The sequence below is a fragment of the Saccopteryx bilineata genome, chromosome 8 (genome assembly GCF_036850765.1).
Source record: "Saccopteryx bilineata isolate mSacBil1 chromosome 8, mSacBil1_pri_phased_curated, whole genome shotgun sequence".
NCBI classification, from domain to species: Eukaryota; Metazoa; Chordata; class Mammalia; order Chiroptera; family Emballonuridae; genus Saccopteryx; species Saccopteryx bilineata.
The window spans coordinates 54,862,993-54,886,966 of NC_089497.1; the positions used below are offsets into that span (position 1 = coordinate 54,862,993).

The 23,974-nt window shown below is 38.1% G+C and overlaps 1 protein-coding gene across 3 annotated transcripts in view; it reads right to left on the reverse strand.

Moving 5' to 3' along the window:
• Positions 1 to 1,095: 1,095 nt before the first annotated feature.
• ZNF148 (zinc finger protein 148) overlaps positions 1,096 to 23,974 on the reverse strand; it is a 124,657-nt gene continuing 101,778 nt past the window's right edge. For all 3 annotated transcript variants that reach the window (XM_066240757.1, XM_066240756.1, XM_066240758.1), the window contains exons 8-9: positions 3,579 to 3,697; positions 1,096 to 3,266 (exon numbers count right to left, since the gene is read on the reverse strand). In XM_066240757.1, coding sequence (XP_066096854.1) covers positions 1,668 to 3,266; positions 3,579 to 3,697 — 1,718 coding nt within the window. In that variant the 3' untranslated portion in view covers positions 1,096 to 1,667. The remainder of the gene's footprint in view (positions 3,267 to 3,578; positions 3,698 to 23,974) is intronic.

Sequence of the window (23,974 nt, forward strand, 5' to 3'; positions counted from 1 at the left end):
AATACTCTATACTGAAACAAAGACTATAGACCTATGGGGCCAATTTAAAGTTAAATTGGAAATTAACAACAATAAAGTTTCATTTTCCAAGAGTATTAATTCTAGATTATCACTGGTACTATATTAGTATGTGCATTATGACAAAGATGGTGAAAACTTAAAAAAAATGAAAAGTTGGAACAAACAGGATAATAAAATCAATAAAACTAAACGGTATTTACCCAAAATTAAAACTGTCCAATGTGTAACTTAAACCATCATTCTTCATAAAAGTATGTATGTACATATAAAACCACTACTTATTGTACCATGCTGTATTATTTTAAGACAAAGTATTAAAAAAAAACATTCGTGGTATAAGGATAAAGTCTGTAGTTTATTTAGATTTTGAAATGCAACAAAGTTTCCGATCACTCATCTAGCTGAAAAAGAAATTGTAGTTACTAGAATTAGTAAACACTTTTGGTTTGTAAAATTGTAATGAGCAGTGTTCATTAAAAAGTAACTCAGATAAAATAAGCAATTAAAATGCCCATTTCTTTAGTTCTTCTGTATACTGTTTAATTACCCAATCATGTAAGATTCTAGAAAGAAAAGGATTAAGCCAAGTTTTACAGTTCCAAAGATTCCCAATTTCCTTTTATTGCCAAAAATTAAAATTGTCAATTATGAGATGATTATGACACAGCCATATCAAACCTAAAAATCTAATTTTTTTTTACTTTGAGAAATCAAAAATACCAAATAGATTCTAAGTGCTCTATGTTAACTGAAGTGTATAAGTAAAGTAAAATACAATTAAGCTTTAAAACGTGGAATATACATTTGTATAAGCATTATGTTCTTGGGAATGTAATCTACAGAATATCTTCTTACTAAAACTTCAAAATCTTGATACCTGCACATGAAAAATCATAAAAAATATCTACGTACAACTGTACAAAGAAACTGACACCAATATGCATACTTCCATAGAAGTGAATGCATCAACAGTTACATATTTTGGTAAAACTTTTGAAAGTATGCATATTTTAAAATTAGGCTTTTAAATAGTGGAGTCTTAGACTATCAGGTTTTTATTATGATTTTTCTAAAAAAAAAAAAGTCAATATAATGCAAAATGAAAATCAAGGGTATATGGCATATCATTCTTTTTAAAAGGGTGGTTTCTTCTCCCCCCACAGGACACACTAATTTATTTAAGCCATAATCTCTTGACATTTAAACTTTTAAATCCACTGTGTAAAGTATAATCAGATGCCCTGCTGAAGTGCAATGACTATGCTGAAAAACTTAAGAAACAGTATGAGTAAATTTCACACAATTACCAATCTCCTAAGAATGTACAATGTTATCAGTTAGGAAACAATTGTGCGAAAGTCTGTGTTGTTTTTTTTTCCTTTTAAACGTGGTGTAGGTGGAATAGCAAGTTTCTGATCTAAAACAAGTAAATGCATTGCTTCTATAAAGGTGACAACATGTAAGGCAGTTCAAAGAATGCTGACTAACCAAACAAAATGCAATTATTGGATTATCTTGCTATTCATATCAGCTTAACTCGTTATATCTCATTGCTCTTAAATCTGTACAGCACTCCATTTTACACAGAGTAACCCCACTCTTGATTAATCTGTTCTAAAGTGCCAGTATTATTTACACTATTTTTTTTAGCCAAAAGTCTGGCCTGTTGTGGCATCAGGTGAAGATGTCATCCCAGCTCTATTATCATTTACATTCACCAAGGGAAATTCTGGAAATTCAGCACTTGTCCCTGGTCCCCGAAGGTTCACCTGTCCATTGGCAGTGCTAAACTGAGTAGCTATTCCAGCTCTTGATCCATGATATGGAGCACGAAAGGGCTGTTCAAAGGAGCTCATCTGGTAAGCTTGATGGACAGGCTGAGCCTCAGCTTTCTTCTGAGAAGTCACTTGATCCAGAAAGTCCTGTGTTGATGTGGCAGAAGCATGGTTTGTCTCATCACCTGAAAAGGAAAATGAGTGCTGTGAATCACCAACTATTAGTCCAAAGTGGGACTTATCTGGAGTTGTTCTTAGTGGAGAATTCATTCCTGATCGAAAGCTATTGATGGGCATGGTTGCATAGACTTGCTTGTCTATGGAAGAGAATGCTGGCTGATTTGGAAGGGTCTGGTTATCAGTCACAAAGTTAAGGCTCGGGCTATTCAAATAGGCATCATTTTGGCTAGTTCTGTCCAAAGCCTGCTGCAGAAACTTCGAGTATTCTTGCAACATGTTGGCTTTATCTGATGAGGATGCTTGGGAGCTTGATCCAACATTCTCTGACTGGGTCACCTCAGGTACTTCTGAAGAATTTATTGATATGCTAGAAGTCACCTCTGTGTCTGCAACACTGAAGGATATCTCATGCTGTCCATTAGCTTTATGGGAATAATGATCCAACAGAGTCTGCAGTACCTCATCTGGAATAACATTTTTGTCATGATTACTCTTAATCTCCACATTCAGTGCCTGGGAATCTAATATGGACGCTGTGGTACTTTCATCGATGACACTTGCCACAGCTGCTTGTGTTACAGAAGGCTGAGAGGCTATGGTGCCCACATTCAGCGCATACTCCCTACTGTTGTTACTTGCTGCTTGAAGATATCGCTTCTTCTTCAAAAACTGCATGGCATCATCATAATTAGTGCTGCTATGCACAGGTTTACTGGGACCCTCCTGCAAATTATCAACCTGATCAATGTCAGCATTGCCCTCTGAGTCCAGTAACGCTTGTTTATCCACCAGTTCAAAAGCATACTTTGATACTTTACTCTCTTCGTATGTGGATAAAGGTGAAATTGTCTGACTTTGCTCCAGTGGCTGTTTCAGACTTCTCTTACTGTTAATTTTTTTGAGAACCAACTTGGGAGGATGTATTTCTCCTGATGCATCATCTAAATGTGATCCCCCAACTGAAGAATGTGGCATTTCAACAGCATACTCTGCTACCATATACTCGTCTTTTACTTTAGTACTTGAAGAATAAAGAGGCAAATAATCATTTTTGTCTTTCTTCAGATCAGATTTGTCCAAAGCGCTCTCTTTGTCCATCCCAGATGATTTTTTCTCAGTTTTCTGCCTTTTCTTTTTTGGCAGTGAGTTGTCTTTTGGTGACGTAGAAAAGCCAGAGTCTTCCTCGGAGGTCAGAAGGCCACCTTTGATGGCACATCTGCTCAGTTTTTTGTCATGATTTTCATGGCACATACGTTTATGTTTCAAAACACGATCTGTTCTGGAAAAATACTGTCGAATTCAAAGTTCAGTAGTGAGGGTTTTTTTTTGTTTTAGTTTGTGTTTTTGGTCAACCAAGAAAAGAAAAGAAAAAAAAGCAATTAATATGAAGATAGATATAAGTATAATAATACAAACAAGTCCATCTGCTGAGCCAATCATCTATTACAAATCAAATTAACAATAGCTCTTCAAGTAGTTCTAAGAGTACTAGTTTCTAATTTATTAGAATTATTTTCTAATTTAGGATAGAAAAATTTTCAAGTGTCAATCATACCTCAATAAAGTAGATTTAAAAAAAAAAAATTTCCAACCACATCTTACCTGTAAACAGTATTCACACTGATAAGGTTTTTCTCCACTATGAGTTCTCTTATGCCTTTCCATATGATATTTTTGTATGAATCTCATACCACATTCATCACAGCGAAATGGTTTTTCACCTAGTACACGATATAGAAAGTTTAAAACAAAACAAATATTGTAAAATAATGAATTATCTTAACACAAGAATCCCTAAATAAATGGCTTTTGAGAGTTGTCATACTTTGCTATTTTTAAATAGCCTCCAATTAAACTTTTCAGAAGTATACTGCTTTATGAAAATGAAAGAGATTGGGCATAGGGCGTTGAAAAGAAAAAGCTGCAAGCAGACATACTCAACTTCCTTGCCTTTCTGTAATGTATACACATAACCTGATATTTCCGTGGAGACCAGGAGCACCGCGGACTAAGCAATATGAACAAACACTGTTTCAGTGGAGTAGTTAATGTTTCTAACCTTTTTCTCAATCATACAAAATAATATTTAGAAAATATTTCTGAAAAAAGAAATGTTACTCATATATAGTCCAACACAATTCGTGGGTACAACCTTTTTAATTCTACATTTAAAATATATTTGTGGTTAAATAAAATTGGAATCCTAGGGAAATATTTTAAATATTATAATTTACTAAAACATAAAAAGGAGCTTAGAGACTAAGATTCAAATGAAAAATCTTGATTCTATTTTTCTCAACTCAAACCAGCATTTCTCATATCCACTGGGAAAGAATTAAATTAGCACTTTTAATTGGACACCCTCACCCCATTTTTTTTTACTCTCATAAAGATTTCTTAGATATAAAGAATCATTACTACAGTCATCTAAAATAATTTTTCTTATAAAACCACATAGGTACCAAGACACTTCAATGGGAGAAGAGTAGTCTTTTCAACAATGATGCTGGGACAATTTGATACCCACATTCAAAAGAATGTAGTTGGACCCCTACTTCATCTCATACATAAAAATTAACTCAAAATGGATCACAGGCCTAAATGTGAGAACTAAAACTACTAGAAGAATATACGAGAATAAATCTTTATCTTGGATTAAGCAATAATTTCTTAGATATGACATGAAAAGAGCACGCAATTAAATAATAATAAATAGAATGGAATTCATCAAAATTAAAAACTGTGCTTCAAAGGACACTATCAAAAAAGTAAAAGATAAAATGGTACAGCTGTTATGGGAAATAGTTTAGAGCAGTGGTCCCCAACCTTTTTTGGGCCATGGACCGGTTTAATGTCAGAAAATATTTTCACAGACGTGCCTTTAGGGTGGGACAGATAATTGCACAAAATAAAATTATGCGACTGGCGTAAAAACTGTGGCATTTTAAAATATAATTGTCGAACTTACGAGACAAGCATCAAGAGTGAGTCTTAGATGGATGTAACAGAGGGACTCTGGTCATTTTTTAAAAATAAAACATTGTTCAGACTTAAATATAAATAAAATGGAAATAATGTAAGTTATTTATTCTTTCTCTGTGGACCGGTACCAAATGGCCCACGTGGGGGTTGGGGACCACTGGTTTAGAGGTTCCTCAAAATTTTAAACATGCAATTACCATATGATCCAACAATTCTACTCCTGGGTACACACCCAAAAGAATTAAAAACAGAGACTCACTCAGACAATAATCAAACGACAGAAGCAACCCAAGTATCCATTAACAGAAGAATGGATAAACAGAATGTGATATAGACACACAATGGAATTTCATTCAGCCACAAAAAGGAATGAAAGTCTAACATATGCTACCATATGGATGAACCTTGAAAATATTATGCTAAGTAAAATAAACCAGATATAAAAAGGATAAATATCGAATGATTCCATTTATATGAGGAACCCAGCGTAGGCAAATGCAGAGACAGAAAGTAGAACAGAGGTTACCAGGGACTAGGAGAGGGAGAAAATGGGCACTGAGTTATTTATTGCTTAATGGGTACAGATTTTTGTTTTGTTACACAATGTGGTAAATGTACTTCATGACACTAAAATATAGTTTAAATAATAAACCTCAAGTTATGGTTTAACATAAATGTAAAAAGATAACTCATGGAATGGGATAAAATATTCACACCCAACCGAACAATTTAAAAAGACAGACAATAAATAAAAAGTGTTAACATGGATGTATTAAATTTGAAATCCTCACACACAGACGGCAGAAGTATAAAAGGGGTGCAACTGCTCTGGAAAACAATTTTACAAATCCTTAAAATGTTAGATTTACCACAGACTCAGCAATTCTACTTCAAAGCATGTACACAAGAGAACTGAAAAGGTATATCCGCATGAAAACTCGTACATGAATCTTCTTATTATTCATAATAGCCAAAAAAATTAAAACCTAAACGTCCATCAGCTGATGAACAAATTAAAACGTGGTGTGTGTATATACACACAAAATATTATTCAGCTATAAAAAGGAATCAAGTACATGCTACACTGTGAACCTTTAGAACATTATGAGAAGTGGAAGGACACAAAGACCACCTACTGTATGAGTCTATTTATTCATCTGGAATGTCCAGAAGAGGTAAACCCAGAGAGAAAGTAGACTAAAGACTCCCTGATGCAGGGGGAACAAGTATGGGACTCTAGGGTGATGAAAGTGTTCTAAAAACTAGATTGTAATGATAGCTTTACCACTCTGTGAGTATATTACAACTACTGAATTGTATACCTTCAAGGGGTGGGTTTTTTGATATGGTAAATTATATCTCAATAAAATTGCAATGTAAAAAATACTGCATACTAACACAATCAAAACCATGCAAAGAAAACAAATTATTTCTTCCCTCAAGGAGCTAGCAAATTTAACTCAAAATAAATTAACTGGAAATATTCAAGTTTATTATCTGCTACATTCTCATACATGATCAAGAATTAACAACTTATTTACCTAGAAGCAACATTAAGAAACTTCCTTTAACCAAAATATACTTGAAACATTAACGCCTTAAAAGTTATCTGTACAAATGTTCCTTTGTTGCTAAAAACTACCCCCATCACCCTTCACACTAAATAGAACAATTAAGATAGCTAAGTCATAGCCCTGGCTGGTTGGCTCAGTGGTAGAGCGTTGGCCTGGCATGTAGAAGTCCCGGGTTTGATTCCCGGCCAGGGCACACAGGAGAAGCACCCATTTGCTTCTCCACCCCTCCCCCTCTCCTTCCTCTCTGTCTCTCTCTTCCCCTCCCGCAGCCAAGGCTCCATTGGAGCAAAGATGGCCCGGGCGCTGGGGATGGCTCCTTGGCCTCTGCCCCAGGCGCTAGAGTGGCTCTGGTCGTGGCAAAGCGACGCCCGGAGGGGCAGAGCATCGCCCCCTGGTGGGCAGAGCGTCGCCCCTGGTGGGCGTGCGGGGTGAAACCCGGTCGGGCGCATGCGGGAGTCTGTCTGTCTCTCCCTCTTTCTAGCTTCAGAAAAATACAAAAAAAAAAAAAAAAAAAAAAAAAGATAGCTAAGTCAGCCAACAATGAATATAAATGCAAACTCACCTTCCTAGTCAATTCTTTATTACCTACTTTTGCTACCCTTATATTTGATCCTCTCTTTTGTTCTCCTTTAGTATGCATCTCCCCCCTTTTAATTCTACCATCTTTCTTCACATTTTTTATGTTCTCTCATTTCTTTTTCTCTTTTCCTTTTTTTGTGTGACAGAGACAGAGAGAGACAGAAAGAGGGACAGATAGGGACAGACTGGAAAGGAGAGAGATGAGAAGCATCAATTCTTTGTTACAGCACCGTAGTTGTTTATTGACTGCTTTCTCATATGTGCTCTGACTGGGGCGCCACAGCACAGTGAGTGACCCCTTGCTCAAGCCAGCGACCCTGGGCTCAAGCTGGTGAACCTTGCTCAAACTAGATGAGCCCGCGCTCAAGCCGTCAACCTCAGGGTTTTGAATCTGGGTCCTCTGTGCCCCAGTCAGATGTTCTATCCACTGCGCCACCGCCTGGTCAGGCTCTTCCCCCTTTTTAACTAGCCATTCTAGAAATAAGACTTTTTAAAATTTAAGTTTTATCATTTAAGGGCTTGTTTGTGGATTATATAGTGTATTTACATGGTTCAAAAAAATCAAAACATTAAAAAGAGTATACAGTAAAAACTTTTTCTTCTATCTTTGCCCCTCCAAAGGTTACTACGTTTATTTACCTGTTTCTTTCCAGTCTCTTGACACAAGCATAAGCAAAAACACATGTTCTCTTTATTTTTCCTTTCTTATATGAAAATAGCATATATTAATCAGTGTTCTGCATCTTTTTTCTTCAGTCGCTTAGAGATCTTATCAGTTATCTCATTCTTTGATAGCCAGTATCTTCCACTAATAAATGGATATACTATTTAACCAGTCCCCAATTACTTCCAAACATTTTCTATTATAAACGTAACGAATATCTTGTAAATACATTATTTCATACATTTGCAGGATAAATTCTCAAAAACAAAAATTTCTAGTCAACTATATGTATTTGTGATGTTAAAATTCATTGTCAAATTGGTCTCCATGGAAGATGTTAATGTGTATTCCTATACTCAGTCATGTATGAGGGACTGTTTCTCTATGACCTGCCACATGCTGTTACACCTCCATGGAAGACGTTAATGTGTATCCCTATACTCAGTCATGTATGAGTGACTGTTTCTCTATGACCTGCCACATGCTGTTACACCTCCATGGAAGATGTTGATGTGTATCCCTATACTCAGTCATGTATGAGTGACTGTTTCTCTATGACCTGCCACATGCTGTTACACCTCCATGGAAGATGTTGATGTGTATCCCTATACTCAGTCATGTATGAGTGACTGTTTCTCTATGACCTGCCACATGCTGTTACACCTCCAAGGACGCAAACTAACAGGTGAAAAAGCAGTACCTCAGTATGAGGGTCAGTTGTTTTATGTCCTTTTCTGTGAATGGCCTGATATATCTTTCACTTAATTTTTTTTTTCTTTTAACTAGGTTGCTGGTCTTTCTCTTGAGCTTCATAAAGAGACCCGTCATTTGCCCATGTGAGTCCCAGGGTTTGCACCTGGCCTTTTTTTTTTTTTTTTTTTTTTTTAATTACAGAGACAGAGAGAAAGTCAGAGAGTGGGATAGACAGGGACAGACAGACAGGAACGGAGAGAGATGAGAAGCATCAATCATTAGTTTTTCATTGCGACACCTTAGTTGTTCATTGATTGCTTTCTCATATGTGCCTTGACCGCAGGCCTTCAGCAGACCGAGTAACCCCTTGCTCGAGCCAGTGACCTTGGGTCCAAGCTGGTGAGCTTTTGCTCAAACCAGATGAGCCTGCGCTCAAGCTGGCGACTTTGGGGTCTCAAATCTGGGTCCTCGGGATCCCAGGATGACGCTCTATCCACTGCACCACCGCATGGTCAAGCACGCCTGGCCCTTTTTAGTGATGGTAGAGTTGTTTGGCTACTAGGGGTTTTAATTATTAAGTAGTTGAATTTATCTATTGTTTCTTTTATGAATATTAGATTTTGAGTGCTGTTTAGAAAGGACTTTCCAATTTCAATCTGCCTATACACTTACAGTTTCATCTTTTACATTAAATCTGATACACTGGAGTTCATCCTAAGGGAGAATGTGATAATAGGTGGTTTTCCCAGATGGCTATCCAGTTTTCCTATCAGCACTTAAGAGTAATTCAGCTTTTCTTGATTTAATTTTTATCATCTTATAACCATACACTAATACGTTCATAAGTCAATTTTTGGACTTTCTATTCAATTCCATTGATCTGACTACTCATTACCCAGAACCAACTTGACCTTTTTATGCAGTAGAGATACACAGTATAAACACTAAAAATGGTAAAGCTGATGGTATGTAAATTATACTTTTATTTAAAATAATAATGAGTCTGAAGCTAATAAAACATATAGTATTTCCTTTAAGATGAAAAAGATACTGGAAACTTAAACTATATGCTTTATCTATACAAAACATCCTAAGGAAAAATTCTCAGCTGTTTTACAAAATAAAACAAATCACTATTAGCCCATCATCCTCCAAAAGATCACAACTTTAAAACTTGCAGATGAATAGATATTGGTACTAGGAACTTACTTAAGTTCTCTTTAGATTATTTCCATTTTCTCAGTGAAATAGGAAGCAGGCTGAAGGTGATTACAGTAGGCGAAATGTTGGAGGTTTATGAAAAGGACAGAGTATAGAATATTTGTTTGACAGCACAGTTGACAGCAGGGTATGGCTATATTCCAATAAAGTTTTAACTACATTACAGTAACAGGCAGTAGGTAGAACTGGCCCATGGGCTAAAATACAGACTGCATCTACATGAATGATAGGCTGACTAAACTAGAAAGAAATAAATGACTTCCATTAGGCATTAAGGGCCCACTTAGAGTAACCCTAATTCAACATAGCTTTTTGTTTTATTCTGGAGACAGAGTTAAAGTTCCCAAAGCTGTACATTTGGCCAACCCTATACTAGGTATGAGAGAGAGCAAGGAGTGTGTCTGTAAGTGAGAGTGATTATGATAAACAAAGACGGCTGAATTTAAACTGGGTAAGAAAAGTGATGAAAGTATGAGGAAAACAAGGGTTACTGAAAAGGAGGCAGAATTGCTTGACTGTAGGTTTTCGTGGAGACAAAAGACTGCTGCAACCTAAGTACCTGAGGCATGAGCAGGAACGACAGGAGGGAGTGCTTGGAAAATGAGACATTCAAACCATGACAACTTAAGGTAATCTAAGGTATGACCAAGAGGAAGGGAGAATAAAAAGCAAGATCACCAACAAAACAGAGATTTAAGAACTGAGTAGAACATTCATAAAAATAAACTTTGACAAGGGTTGGCAAACTTTTTCTATAAAGGGCCAGATGGTAAATATATTAAGCTTTGTGTGCAAAAAGGTAAAATCAAGGATATTATATACTCATATAATGAAAGAGAAAATTTTCATCAAAAATTTTTATTAACGAAATTCAAGATATAATGATTATAATGATGGTAACAGAACATAATTTTTGACCACACAAATGGCCTAATAAAAAGACTAGAATTATTTTTATGAGAGAAGGTAGCACTTTGCCAAACTGGGGTATAAAGTTAATATTCCCTATCATAAGCTAATTATAAATATTTAATACTTTTCTACATGAAATTTTACATATTTTGTTTTTGAAATTGTCTTGTCACAAAGACAGATACTGATATCAAGCCATAAAAACAATTTTAAGAATTATTGCCCTGGCCGGTTGGCTCAGTGGTAGAGCATTGGCCTGGCATGCAGGAGTCCCGGGTTTGATTCCCGGCCAGGGCACACAGGAGAAGCGCCCATCTGCTTCTCCCCCCCTCCCCCCCTCTCCTTCCTCTCTGTCTCTCTCTTCCCCTCCTGCAGCCAAGGCTCCATTGGAGCAAAGTTGGCCCGGGCGCTGAGGATGGCTCTGTGGCCTCTGCCTCAGGCGCTAGAATGGCTCTGGTTGCAACAGAGCAATGCCCCAGATGGGCAGAGCATCACCCCCTGGTGGGCGTGCTGGGTGGATCCGGTCGGGCACATGTGGGAGTCTGTCTGACTGTCTCCCCGTTTCCAACTTCAGGAAAAAAAAAAAAAATTATTCACTAGAGTCGTCCGGTCAAGATGGCAATGTAGGTAAATGCAGTACTCACCTTCTCTTGCAACCACATAAAAATTACAACTATAAAATAACTATTATTCAGAAATGCCTGAAATCTAGCTGAATGGAAGTCCTACAACTAGAAATTAAAGAAGCCTCATCAAGACTGGTAGGAGGGGTAGAGAGGCGGAATGTGCTGGTCCCACACCCACCTGCAGCAGGATAAAAACCGGGAGGGCATCTCAGCTGCAGAGGTGACCCTGAAGAGCAAGGACCCCCAGCCCAGAGTTCCTGTTCTGGTAAGAGAAGTCCCCATAAATTCTGACTTAAAAACCAGCAGGGATTAAGTCTAAGGGAGACAAAGACTGCTGGAGTCACAGGCAGTTCCCCTTATAGGGCCCTGTACAAACTAACTTGAACTCACGCCCTCTGAGCTCCAGTGCTGGGTCAACAGCTAGAAAGAGACCAGAGACACACGGGGAGGAACTGAATTGTCTAGCGTCAAGGCAAGAGCTGGGGTGCAGCCCTCTCCCAGAGAGAAGTACTGGCAGAGGCCATTGTTCGTTCGATGAGCCCTCCCCCCACAGATCTCATAGGTAGGTACCGTATCAGGGACTCCAACAACCTGGCTCACACTGTTTGCCCCACCCTAGGGTTCCCTGCAACCTCGCCCCACCAAACTTTCAGGCCCACCCAAGACATTCCAGTAGCTTTTCCATACAAACGGCCTGTCTTGGCTCAGGCTTCAGACTTTCCTAAAATTACTCAAACAAGCAGTATTCCACATACATCTAAGTGGCCCTAGGCTCAGCACTAGCAGGAGCTGGCCTTGATTCACAGCTTTGCCTCACTTGGGCACCCTCAATCCCAGCACAAGTAGGAGTCATCTGTAAATCATTTTATATCTCATGCTGGGTGACCCCAGGCAGAATACAGGTGGTGGGTGACCTTGGCCTGCACCTCCTGGAAGGCCCCAGAGCCAGTGAACCCAGTGGAAAGCTTCAGATCGTGACAAAGCACCACCAACCAACCACCTCCATAAGTAACACCCTCGAAGGATTGACTCAGTGGGCACCAGAGACCTGACGAAGTAAGTCCTGCTCTGTGTAGGAGCCCCTGCACAATTGATCCTCCTGAGTGGGCAGAGGTCGGTGATCAGTGGGGTCCCGGCCAGACCTTGCAGCTGATCAGCCCAGGAGTAAATCCTCCCATTGACTTGCCAAGAGCAATCAAGGCTGAACTACAACAGAAGGGTGTACACACCCACACAGGGAGTGCTCTTCAAGTGCCCAGCTGGGGTGAAGAGGGAGGCTGTGTCACTGGACCCCACAGAACACCAGTGACTACATCAGGCCACTCTACCAAGCCTAGGGGATGTGGCAGCTCTATCTAATACATAGCAACAAACACAGGGAGGCTGCCAAAATGAGGAGACAAACATCCCAAATGAAAGAAGAAACTTCAGAGAAAGAACTAAACAAAATGAAGACAAGCAATCTTCTAGATGCAGTGTTCAAAACACTGGTTATAAGGATGCTCAAAGAACTTAGTGAGAACATCAACAACATAAAATAGGGCCAGTCAGAAATGAAGGATACACTAAATGAAATGAAGAATAATCCTCAGGGAATCAACACCGAGTAGATGAAGCTGAGAAGCAAATCAGCAATTTGAAATATGAAGAAGCAAAACACACACAATTAGAACAGCAAAATGAAAATAGAATCCAAAAAAACGAAGATTGTGTAAGCAGCCTCTGGGACAACTTCAAGTGTGCCAACATTCACGTCATGGGGGTGCCAGAAAAAGAGAGAGATCAAGAAATTGAATACATATTTGAAAAAATAATGACAGCAAACTGCCCTAACCTGGTGACGGAAATAGACATATAAGTCCAGAAAGTGCAGAGTCCCAAACAAGAACTCAAAGAGGCCCACAAAAAAGACACAGCATAATTGAAATGCAAAAAGTTAAAGACAATGAGAGAATCTTAAAAACTTCAAGAAAAAAAGTAGTTAGTTACCTACAAGGAAACTCCCATAAGACTGTCAGCTGATTTCTAAACAGACACTCTTCAGGCCAGAAGGGATTGGCAAGAAAAATTCAAAGAGATGAAAAGGACTTACAACCAAGATTATTGTACCCAGCAATCCTATCATTTAGAATCGAATGACATATAAAGAGCTTCCTGGACAAGAAAAAGCTAAAGGAGTTCATCACCACCAAAGCAGTATTACATGAAAAAGGATCCTTTTTATGAAGAAGGGGGGGGAGGATAAAAAAATATAAACAATAGGCCCTGGCCGGTTGGCTCAGTGGTAGAGCATTGGCCTGGCGTGCAGGAGTCCCGGGTTTGATTCCCGACCAGGGCACACAGGAGAAGCGCCCATCTGCTTCTCCATCCCTCCCCCTCTCCTTCCTCTCTGTCTCTCTCTTCCCCTCCTGCAGCCAAGGCTCCACTGGAGCAAAAGATGGCCTGGGCGCTGAGGATGGCTCCTTGGCCTCTGCCTCAGGCACTAGAGTGGCTCTGGTCATGAGAGAGCGACGCCCCAGATGGGCAGAGCATTGCCCCCTGGTGGGTGTGCCGGGTGGATCCCGGTCGGGCACATGCGGGAGTCTGTCTGACTGCCTCCCCCTTTCCAGCTTCAGAAAAATACAAAAAAAAAAAAAAAATACCACTTACCCTTTCTGAAAAGCAATCATCACTTGGAAGGCACTTATAGACTTCTACTGGATTCTTCTCTTGGTATTTACCTTTTACATGCCATTACACTGCAGATTAATTACATTGCTCATAAAAATTAGGGGATATTTTATTGCTTTGTAGTCATTTTGAAACATCCCCTAATTTTTGTGAGCAGTATACTTCTAAATGAAGATTAGTTGGATTACAGTTTAATGGAATTTGAAATATGGACTGGCATCAAGATAAAAAAAAACTGGCCTGACCAGGTGATGGCGCAGTGATAGAGCATCGGACTGGGACGCAGAGGACCCAGGTTTAAAACCCCAAGGTCGCAGGCTTGAGCATAGACTCACCAGTTAGAGCATGGAGTCGCCTGCTTGAGCCCAAAGGTTGCTGGCCTGAAGCCCAAGGGGTCACTTGCTCTGCTGTAGCTCTCCCCCCCCCTCATCAAGGCACATATGAGAAAGCAGTTAATGAACTAAGGAGTTCCAATGAGGAATTGATGCTTCTCATCTCTCTCCATTCCTGCCTGTCTGTTCCTGTCCCTCTCTCTGTCCCCCACCAAAAAAAAAAAAAAAAAGATGAAAAACCTGGCTGAAGTATAGTCTGAAATTAGAAAGCGTAGCTACCCCATATTTGTGTGGAAATGGAGGTTTTGCTTCCTGTTATAACTTGTAACAAGGGAAGTGTATAAAGTAGCATTTTGTGACTCAATAACCTTAGCACCTGTCAAAATGACTTAATCATAAAAGTTTTCCCCTTGTAATATTAGGTTAACTTTATTAAGAAACATTTTCAAGTTTTCAGAAATTTCAGCTCATTGCCGAAGCCATTTTTCAGTGTTCAGTAATAGTGGTTGAATGATTCTTCTCATTCGGAAAAATGGGCTCTACCCTCAAAAACTCCCAATAAAACTTTACAATTCAAAGCTATTAAACTGCTGTACAGAATAAGTGAGGATATCCAGCTTGCATATCAGACAAAAATTCAAGGGACCAATGATGGTTAATCTTTAAAAATTAGTCCAACTAAACTTACTTCTGAGTCACACATATTTCTCTTACCATCAGTTCAAACACATCTTACGAGAATCCATTTCAGCTCATATTGAAATGTTTTAGCATGTATTCTTTTTAAGAAAAAAAAACAACTTTGAGATTTAATTTATATTCCATGCAATACGACCATTTAAAGTGTATAATACCATTTTGAAAATATTCTTGTCTATACTTGTTCCACAGTGGCTAATTCTTCAGTCACTTTAAACCTAGCCTTGTATCCTTGAATAAATAACGAGTAGTGCTGATAACATCTGTCAACTCACCAAGAGCCAAGGAAACACTTTGTGTAGGAATGGAATCACTTGTCTTGTTTTCTAGCTGACTACTAATGTTGTTCCATGTAAGATTTCAACTGAAAATCTGGGCTCCACAAAAACTTAAAAAACAGTCTATACTAGTTTTACTACTTAGTTCCATCTAACTAAACTGTTATTAAATTTCATCTATATTTATTCTTCCTTTGAAATGTCTTTCTATCCACTTCGTTCAATTTCTAGCCTTAACATCTTGTTCGTAAGTTCAAGTCCTCATGAGTATAATAGTGGCATTCCAAAGAAATCTTTTAAAAGGAACTGTTTCAATGAGAAAGAAAAAATAAAGATTCAGATTAGTTTCAGAAGTTACTTTCCTACAGTGGAAAAAAGTATTAATAGCTGATTAATTCATCTAAAACCCAAACACCGATTAGCAAATAAATTCAGACTATTACAGAAGTAGTAGCTACAACTCTCAATTCAGCACAAAAATGATTTAATGCAAATGTTAAGTTTATAAATAATATTCAGGAACATATTATTACCCAAGAACTGAAAATGTTAACAGCTTGAAATAAAAAAACTCTACATTAAATACAAGGAGAGAATATGCTATTATTCTGCTAAAATAGCTGGTTACCATAGCCTATTTCTTGGTTGCAATTTTTCTCTTTTTAATATCATAAAAAGCTAGGTAACATTAGCTAGCCACTGAGCAAATTCTCCTACTAAATAATAATGCAGAACTCTCAGTAATAAAGCCGAGCATCAAGTAGTGTTTTTGGTAGGTAGCCTCTATACCTCCCTGTAACAATCATTCTCTTCTCTACCCCTGCTTAGCATCTCAACTCCTTATAACAACCCTTCAAACGTCTCCTGCCCAGCCCAATACCTAGGTCTATGGCTTCTGCATAACAGCAACTTTGCATTTATCACTGCATTCTAACATTTTTAAATACCTTTCAGTTTCAGGTTCCCACCAAGTCCACTGTCCATTTCCACCCAACTTTCATGCAATGAAATGTCTTAAGAGAAGGCAGATTTTTCAATACACATAAAGTTAGACCTTCTCAAGACTAGAGTTACAGGTATTCAGATTCAGCATCCCTACATTTTACCCTATGATAAAGAACTAAAACATAGATGAAGTAAGCTAGAACATAACTAATTTTTTTTTTATGATGATGGAGACAGAGTAAGAGACAGAGAGACAGACAAGGACAGGCAGACAGGAAGGGAGAGATGAGAAGCATCAATTTTTCATTGCTGCTCCTCAGTCTCCTTAGTTGCTCATTGATTGCTTTCTCATATATGCATTGGGGGGGGGGGAACTGCAGCAGAGCAAATGACCCCTTGTTTAAGCCAACGACCTTGGTCTCAAGCCAGCAACCCTGCACTCAAGCTGGTGAGCCCACGCTCAAGCTGGCAACCTCAGGGTTTCAAACGTGGGTCCTCCACGTCCCAGCCCAATGCTCTATCCACTGCACCACCACCTGGTCAGGCTGTTACTGACTGATTTTTAAGGATGAAGAGAATTCCTCCCTTCAATAAGCACAGCAGGCCCATACATAACACTATGTGGCTCCAAACAATAGCAATAAATATTGCTCTCTTTGTGTTCATATTCATTTTATTTTGTCATAACTGCATTTAAAAAACTTTTAAATAATTAATCTACAATCTGGTCATTTCCCAAAGGAAACTGAAAGTGGACTATATTTTTTGGGAATTAAAAATGCATACTGAAAATTCTTTCTCAACACTCATTCTTTAAGCACCCTTCGAAAGTCAAAATCAAAATATAATAAAACGTAGATAAAGTAGAATCCATTAAATCCTTTCAAGATTAAAATTATGTGGGAGGTGGGGGGTATCACTAAACTTCTGGTTCATTTGTCTATCGGTTTTTTTACATGGCTGTGATGAGGAGACAACACAGAGTTCTACAGGAAATTCAGAGTAGGAAGTACTTGCATCGATCACCAATAATGCAAACAGCAAAAAAGTCGAATGGCTGACAAGCTGGATAGAGAAATAACCACCTAGTACTACAAAGGATGTCAATCCTATTCCCTACATTTGCTTCTAAACAGTATTATGAAGTTAGGCTCTCTCCAAAAGATCTACAGAAGAGCAAAACAAATTACAAAATATGTAGAAACTGTCACTATAATTGTGGCTGCATTCAAAGGAAGTCAAAACACTTATAAAGTTCAGAGGGGGAAAAAAAAAAGTTCAGATGGAAGTTGAAAACAATTTTGAGGCACTTTTGAAAAATACAAACTCTTCAGAGATAGTATCTAAACATCTTTAAAGATCCAGAAAACCAATGAATGAATGACCTTGGTTTAAGTAAATTTAGATTTTGCTAAATATTCTAAATCATATTTCTTCATCATGACTGTGTCCAAATCAGACAGTATATTTTGTCACTCTTCCACCAAAGGCCCAAATAAAATGAATTCTGATTCGGTGTCATTAAAAGTCAGTCAAACCGTATGTGTGTGTGTGTGTGTGTGTGGGGGGGTCAGTCAAGAAAAATCTTTATCAACAGATAAAAAAATTTGTTGTCAGCCCATCTAGACATCTGAAACCTTAATGAATTCAAGATTTGAAAGGCATGAATGTTGGTCTTCCATACAACTGGGTTCTGAAATGAGAAATAGAAGAAGCTGTCAAAATAGCAGCTTCCAATATTGGAGAATCCTGAAGGTCTTCAGGCATTTGAGTTCAAGGAAGTAATTGGGTATTTTTCCTAAAGAATATGGTGTTTAGGTTTCCCAAAGCATTAGATCTAGACTCAAATGTCTTATACTTCATCTTAATGAAATAATTTGGGGTCGGGAGCAGGGAAGAACTCACAATAAAGGAAGGCAAAGTAACAAATGAAAGAGTAAAGAAACTTACTTGTTCTGGACTAACCATGTTTTTTTAAAGTATAAAAATAATTTTAAAAAATACAAAAAATCCAAAAATATCAGAAATAAAAAACTACTCTTAGAGTAACTTTGTTAAAAATTAGGAAATTCTGTTAAATTTGGGAAGTCCTTTTTCAGCTCTCTTCCTGAAAATTAGTGTATCTTATACTGTTTAAAAATGAAGAGGACCCAATGTCCAGAAAACACAACTCTTTGTTTTATTATAGTATTCAGTGGTTTCCAAGTTTTACCTGATTTTCATAAACTGGTCAAACTGAAGCAATATTATATTCCTTGAAGCTTGACAATGTTGTTTCAGTTGTTTAAATTTTAGTATCTTAAAGTAAATTTGATTAATAAAGCTGCAATTACCTGAATAAATTATAATTTTACATATTAACTATATAGTTAACAAAAAATTTAACAAATTTCCAGTTTTCTTCACAAAACAATAATATTCTTCCAATATGTGAGTGAAATGCCCTGGGATTTGATAACATTTGCAGGGTGAGTTTGGCACTCCTTAGCTAGGCATCAGGGCCTGACAGTAACTCTAAAATCAAGCCTTCCAGTCTCATCTCCTCAGCCCCTCTACCCACTCCTTTCTGCCCTACTCAGAACGGTCATTTTCATGTTGTCCATTTTGCCTTTGTTCACCCTGGACCAGCTGGAGTCTGCTCTTACTCCCACATCCAGATCTCATTTCAGGCAGGCATACCCCATTACCCACAAGCCACAGGCCACAGGCCAGGGCCAGGAGTGGCTCTGCTCTTACCTAAACAAAATAAAAACCTCTATGTTTAAAACCAAAAGTTTTTATAAACTCAAAATGTTCTTGGTGCTTGATCTACCCTTTCAATAGCATACTGATTGAGGGCATGAACTTGGAAGACCTGGATTGTGTCATTACCCAGCTGTGCCTATCTGGGGCAAGTCGCTTAATTATTTTGACCTTAATTTTCTTATCTGTAAAATAGTAATAATAATAGTAATAACAATAATAATACCCTCCACAGGATTTCTGTGAAGACAAAGATAATTTATGAACTGTATTTAATAAAGTGCTTGGCAGAGAATAGGTACTCAATAATTTTTTTGGGGGGGGGAGAGAGAGCATCAGAGAGAGGGACAGATAGGGATGGACAGACAGGAAGGGAGAGAGATGAGAAACATCAATTCTTCACTGCAGTTCCTTAGTTGTTCATTGATTGATTTCTCAATGTGCCTTGATTGGGGGGCTACAGCAGACCAAGTGATCCCTTGCTCGAGCGACCTTGGGCTCAAGCTGATGAGCCTTGCTGAAACCAGATGAGTCCATGCTCAAACTGGCGACTTCGGGGTTTCAAACCTGGGTCCTCCGCATCCCAGTCTGACGCTCTATCTATCCACTGCGCGGCCTGATCAGGCGGTACTCAATAAATTTGACAGTATTATTAAGTTTATGATAATCATGACTCCTCAGGAATTTCTAGCCTCTTTTTTTACTCAAAGGCACTATTTATTTTGTTAGAGTAAAGCAGGATGATCTGTTGAGAGAGAGGTACCTTATTAAATGTTGGGCATGAAATCTGTACACGTTTTCCACAGTGAACTGCAGGACAGAAGCCACAGGCAATAGCCCTGACTGAAGTCTCACTATACAGAGCATTCCACAGCTGAGCTACAACAGAGGATAATGAATCAGGAATCTCTAGCGTTTTAACTCTCCTGAAGTACCTGCCTCCATCTTTTAAACTAGCATATCTGACACACTGCTTGTCTTATTATCCAACACCTATAACAGTCTTGATGTCTGCCTGATTTTCGCTACTCTCTGTGTGTTTCTAAATTTACTGCCTGCTACCAGTTTACCTATCCTTTCCCAAAGATCCCCAGCTTCAGTGTCAACGTCTCCCTGGGCCTGGCTTCCGACATGCTTCCATTCCACCTGCAACTCCTGTGATGACACCTGACTCCCACGTAACACACAGGCTACAAAGTCTAAATCGACCTCTATGGGGCCAGTTAAGTTCTACCTCTTCCACGAAGCCGCCAATCTAGATCCTCGATGGTCTATTTTAGTGAACTGTTAAAGCACAGGTTCTGTATGACTGTGTAAGATTTGTCAAACTGTGTGTCACACTTCACTCATGCATTTATTCAATGATGATACATAAGTAAGAATAAATCCATCTCAGGAGATTTTTTATACTAAATACTTGTCAAAATAAATGGTAAACAATTTTAAAAAAACTACAGACACTACAAACTAACAAAGAGCATTTTACATGACTCTGAGGGAAAGGGGTACTCACACAAAATATACAGGAATGGGCAAAAGTAGGTTTCCAGTTGTTTGTATAGAAAAAGGCATGCAGGCTATGATTACTACAATAGCTTTATTAACTCAAAAGAATGTCACAGTGGCACAATGCATTTAGGCACAATTTTTTGAGTTAATAAAGCTATTGTAAATCATAACTGCATGTCTTTTTCCATACAAACAACTGTAAACCTACTTCTGCCCATACCTTTACACACTTAATTGAAAACTAGGCAACTTTCATTATAAAGCCTCTGATTCTCCATATTTCAGTTCTAATGGATGTTAGAATAGAGTTAATTTTCTGGATGACTCCCCTCCCCTCCAAAAACAGAAAACCTTTAAGCATTGTACAGTGTTTTATATGTATATATGTGTGTGTATGAATCTTTACATCTTTACTGAGATATTTCATTAGTGTGAAACTTTTATGCGTCTTATGTGAAATCAAATCCTTCCGTGTGAATTATTAACAGTTTTGCAGAGGACAAAAATCTGGTTTCTGAAAGCTTTGTTAAAGCAGAATGCGTCAGTCGCAGCAACCTGTACTTCCCTACTGTGTGGTTCCTGGCCACCCTGCCCAGGCCAGCGCTGTCCGGCCTCCCAGCAGCAGTGCCAGGGCTCAGTGCAGGCCACGCGCTCCTCCCACAAACAGGACTCAGTTACTTCAACTTCCAAGGAAGAGTTAAACCCTAACTGGGTCTGCACCATTTTCTTCTTAATGAGACTTCTCCATTATAGCTAATAAACTATAAATTAGGGTGTCAAAATAATGATAGGAAAACTGTAATTTTTATTAACAACTGAGCCATATATATTAAGGGAAATACAAAGTGTTGAGCTAATTCAGTCAAGGTTGAATCAACATTCTCTGACTCCACCCCACTAGCACAACTGGTTTAAAAAATAATAAAGCTATTATTCAGCTATTTAACATGGTTGCAAGCAAAAGTCACAGTCAACAGGAAAAGAAGATCAACATTTTAACAGGCATGAAAACTGGTTTCTTAGAGGATATGTTTTCTAGTGTTTCTTATATTTTATCTGTAAAATTGTACATATTAACTAAAGCCTTAAATTTTTTTTGGCAAAAATATGCATAACTCTGAATAATATGGTTTATTTTCAAAACCCATTTTACTTTTGTGGAGGATTTATAAAATCAATTTGTAAAAAACTTCCCTATACACATAAATGGTTTTGTAACATTTTTATTAATGCAATAAAAAATAAATTATGAAAACTGCCACAACTATCTCAAATAAGCATAATTTGCTAAAATAGATTACCAGGATAGGTAGTTTGTGAGGAATTAAGAAAATTAAATATTGAAAATTGTACTTAAGTTCTTTCTTGCTCAAACCCCCACCCCCCATGGCAATAAGACTGGCATTTCCTTAGAATAAAATGGTGACAAGGTTTTCCTCTAGAAAAAGACACAACTGGGTATCTCTCACTCTAACATTTATCCTATATATGCATTTGAGAAAGTAGAAGAAAACAGGCACCTTAGATAAAAGCATCTGATCACAAAGTAAATCTTTCAGTGATGATAAATGTTCAACTTTAACCTTGATGCGTGTCTGCGCAATAGTAATTTCTGACCGTAAACAAAATGCTCGATTAGAATATTATCTTCAACGGTCACTTCGAGTCTTCACCTTCTCTCCTATATCTCTAAACATATCATAAGCAAAGGATCTATGATATATTCATGATATAAACTTCCCATAAATGCCAAAAATAGCAATCCCAAGGATATTTGCATTTTGAGTTTTCATGCCTTAGGCTAAAGAAAGAAAGCTTAAAACAAAATTTCAAGGGTCAGCCTTGGGATAGAAAGGTACTCTCAGTACTCTTGCTTAAAGTGGTATTTCATAAGCTAGCCTAAAAAAAAGAGAATTAGGTGACAGTCTGTCCAGACTATGTTTTGAATTTTCTATGTGAAATTCAAATAAACCAAATAAAGCTAGGTTCTTAGTTTTTAAAAGCCACAGAGGATTTCTTTATTGGTGGCAAAAGCAACCAAGCAGGTAATGATTTTTAATCATGTTGCAAACAGGAGAGAACAAGCGTGGGGGCTGGGAGACCAGGACACAGTATAATGAGGCCTGAGAGGAGGAGGGAGGCTGGGAGAACGGGTAGTTCTTACCACACCTCTGAGGATCAGTTGATAAGGGACTCATTACCTTCTTGACAATTTAAAAATAGATTAAAAGATGCAAAATCTTCTAAATTGCAAAAACTATTTTAATGCATTCTTCTAAACTAACAGCCTATAGAGAGAAAGCTTTGACATGGGTAAACTGTAGGGTACAACACCCCTCAAAAATAAAAGCCATTTAAAACAAGAAAGAAAGAACAGTAAGAACAAAAAAATAAATGATGGAGAATATGTCTGTGGTTCTAAATATATATCCTCAGATAAATACAGCATATAGACACCTTGATTATAAGACAAAAATATCTTACTGTCTTCAGAATCTATAAGAAGAATCAAGAAAATGAAGTAAAGAAGGAAAATATAGTCCCTTTATATCAGCAGTTCCACCTGGAAGGTTACTGGGGACACAGGACCAATGGGGTAAAACTGATAGTCTCTTTAAAAGAAACTTTTCTCTGTTAAGGAACCAGTTACCAGTTTGCCTGGGTTTCTCTCAACTCCTTATCTTCTAAACGTATTCTCTTTAACATGAGAATGCCATACTTTGCTTCAGCCCTTTTTAAATGTTACTAAACCCCTAGGAAGGCTTAGCAGAGCAAGAAAACCTCAAAAAGGCCAAAAGATACTGTTCTGCTTCTAGTCCCATTGTGCATTGTTAGTGCTCTCACAAGTGCACTCTGGAGTCATGGAGACTTGAGGTGGAATCTTGGCTTCATAATATACTTAGCTTGTATAAATTCAGAAAAGTTTCTTAACTTCTAAAAAATATAGGAATAGTAATGGTATGTCTCTTTCAAGATTAATATGAGGAGTAAACAGATTTAACAAAACATTTGGCACAATATCTGGTCTTCAAGATACCCCAAGGCCTAGCACAGTTGTTTTACCAAACAGCAAAATTAGAGAATTCTGACCAGAACTTTAAAAAAGAATTTACTAGAACAGCCTGAATAGGTAGTGTGGTACAGTGGATAGAGCATCGGACTGGGACACGGAGGACCCAGGTTCAAAACTCCAAGGTCACCGGAATAGGCTCAAGCTCACCAGCTTGAGCACAGGGTTGCTGGCTTCAGCGTGGGCTCATAGACATGACCCCATGGTCACTGGCTTGAGCAAGGGGTCACTTGCTCTGCTATAGCACCCCCCCCCATCAAAGCACATATGAGAAAGCAATCAATGAACAACTAAGAAGCCGCAACAAAGAATTGATGTTTCTCATCTCTCTCCCTTCCTGTTTGTCCCTGTCTCTCTCTCTGTCCCTGTCTGTCTCTGTCTCTCTCTCTCTCTCACATACACACACACACCCCATATTAATTTACTAGAACAAAATGCATGCAATAAGGGTAAGCACTGTTTCAAAATCTTTTTTCAGATTCTCTCTCCCTCCCTTCCTCCC